Source organism: Leishmania mexicana, chromosome 8 (assembly GCF_000234665.1).
Source record: "Leishmania mexicana MHOM/GT/2001/U1103 complete genome, chromosome 8".
Taxonomy (NCBI): domain Eukaryota; phylum Euglenozoa; class Kinetoplastea; order Trypanosomatida; family Trypanosomatidae; genus Leishmania; species Leishmania mexicana.
This window is the reverse complement of record NC_018312.1, coordinates 1,507,050-1,508,770: the sequence shown is the minus strand read 5'-3', so window position 1 is coordinate 1,508,770 and position 1,721 is coordinate 1,507,050. Positions and strand designations below refer to the sequence as shown.

At 64.2% G+C, this 1,721-nt stretch overlaps 1 protein-coding gene across 1 annotated transcript; it reads right to left on the bottom strand.

Annotated features, from left to right (window-relative positions):
• Positions 1 to 742: 742 nt before the first annotated feature.
• Positions 743 to 1,324, bottom strand: LMXM_08_0840 (putative amastin-like protein; the record flags this gene model as incomplete). Its single annotated transcript, XM_003872590.1, has 1 exon — positions 743 to 1,324. The coding sequence occupies one exon, from the start codon at positions 1,322 to 1,324 to the stop codon at positions 743 to 745; it is 582 nt and encodes a 193-aa protein (XP_003872639.1).
• Between the last annotated feature and the right edge of the window lie 397 nt (positions 1,325 to 1,721).

Sequence of the window (1,721 nt, the reverse complement as noted above, 5' to 3'; positions counted from 1 at the left end):
GGGAGAGGACGAAGGGCCGCGGCCGCTTCTCCGGTTTCGCGCGTGTGCGCAGAGGCCCCTCTGACTCCTGAGCACCCGCCACCACGGCCTCCTGTGGCACCGCGCCTCCTCCCTCCCTCCCCCTCCCGCTTCGGCCGTGCTCTTCTCTCCTTCGCCCTCGCTTTCCCTCGCCCATTCGCCAGCCGGCAGCGACGGCGCCACCATCTCGCTTCTCCGCTCCGCCAAGGGTGCGCCGGGCGAGCGTGAGGGGGGCCATTCCGAGAAGGCACTGAAGGCGAAGGGGGGGGGGGGCGGGGGCTCAGAGGAGGAGGGGGAAGCGGGCATGGACGGGCTTGCCGGCGCCGGATGTGCGCGGCCATCTACACAACGCACATCCTTGTGCGGATGGAGAGCAGGCAAGCAGCGTAGGAGAGCACGCGCCGCGCATGACACGACGTGAGCACGGGAGAGGCAAGGCATCGGCACAACGCACCATCTTCTCTCCTACGCGCCACACCGCCGGAGCGCTTGCGATGGGGGAAAGCGCGCGAGGAGAGACGCGCGGACAACAGGGGCGAGAGCGGCACCTCGGGATGCGTGTTGGGGTCTGTGTGTCCGTGTGTGTGGGAGCGCCGCACGTCTGCACGCGCACGCACGACAGGGCAGCGCGAGAGAGAGGGCGGTGTGAGGCAGAGGCCGGAAGCCGCAGCCCTGGCTCCCTCTCTCGCTGACATGAGCACCGCTTCCCCCTGCGCTCTCCCTCCTACTGCTGCTTTGCATCTTGGGCGCGGAGTGCCTCATTGCCTGCGTCCTCAGCCTGGCACTCTAGCAGCAGGAACAGGATGTTGATGATATTCAGGCACCAGGCCACCACGAGGAGAGCAAAACCGACACCAAAATCGAAGCGGCTGCTCACCCTCGGGCAAAATAGGCCGTCGTCATTGTAGTAGATGACCACCATGAGCGCCCAGACCGCGCCCACGGTGCCGATGCCAATGATGTTGAGCATCAGGCAAACCCAGCGGAGGCAAATGCAGCAGCATAACGTAATGAAGCCGAGGATGAAAGCCAAGCCGTACACGAAAATGGAAATGACTGCGAGCGTCGCAGCAACCCGGAACTGCAGGCGGCGGTGAGGGCAGTTCTCCCACAACTCATCATACGACACGTCGTACGTTGAGCTGTAGCACTGCTCCTTTCCGCCCCACAATGTCAGGCACTGTGCGTTGCTAAATCTCCCGAGTTCCTTCACGTAAAACATGTCGATCGGCGTAGCCACCAGCACAAAGAGAAACGCGAGGAACTGGGAGATCACGTAGAGAGTCATGCTGATGTTGCACGCCATCTTCGCACCTTCACACCTGAAAACGGGTGTAAAGCGGATGTGGACGAGAGGAGGAATGGGAAGGGGCGAGTGGGGGCGCGGAGGAGAGTCGAGTCTTGGCACGGGGATGTCTTTGTTGCTGCTGCGTGCACACGCGCTTCGTGGTGTTGTGCGGTTGCCCGTGCGTGTTTGTTTTGGGGCGGGGAGGAGAGGGGGAGAGGCAGAGCGAGAAGTGTGTGGGGGAGTGGTGAGGAGACGGGCAAAGGAGACCGCGAGCCGTGCACGGCTGGGGCAGGTGGGCCACCTGGTGGCATGCACACAGACATAGGGAGAGGGGGCCGGTGCGCGACAGGCGCGCCGCAGCGGCAGCGAAGACGGGGCAGAGGCGCATGAGAAGGGGGGCAAGCGGTGTGGACAG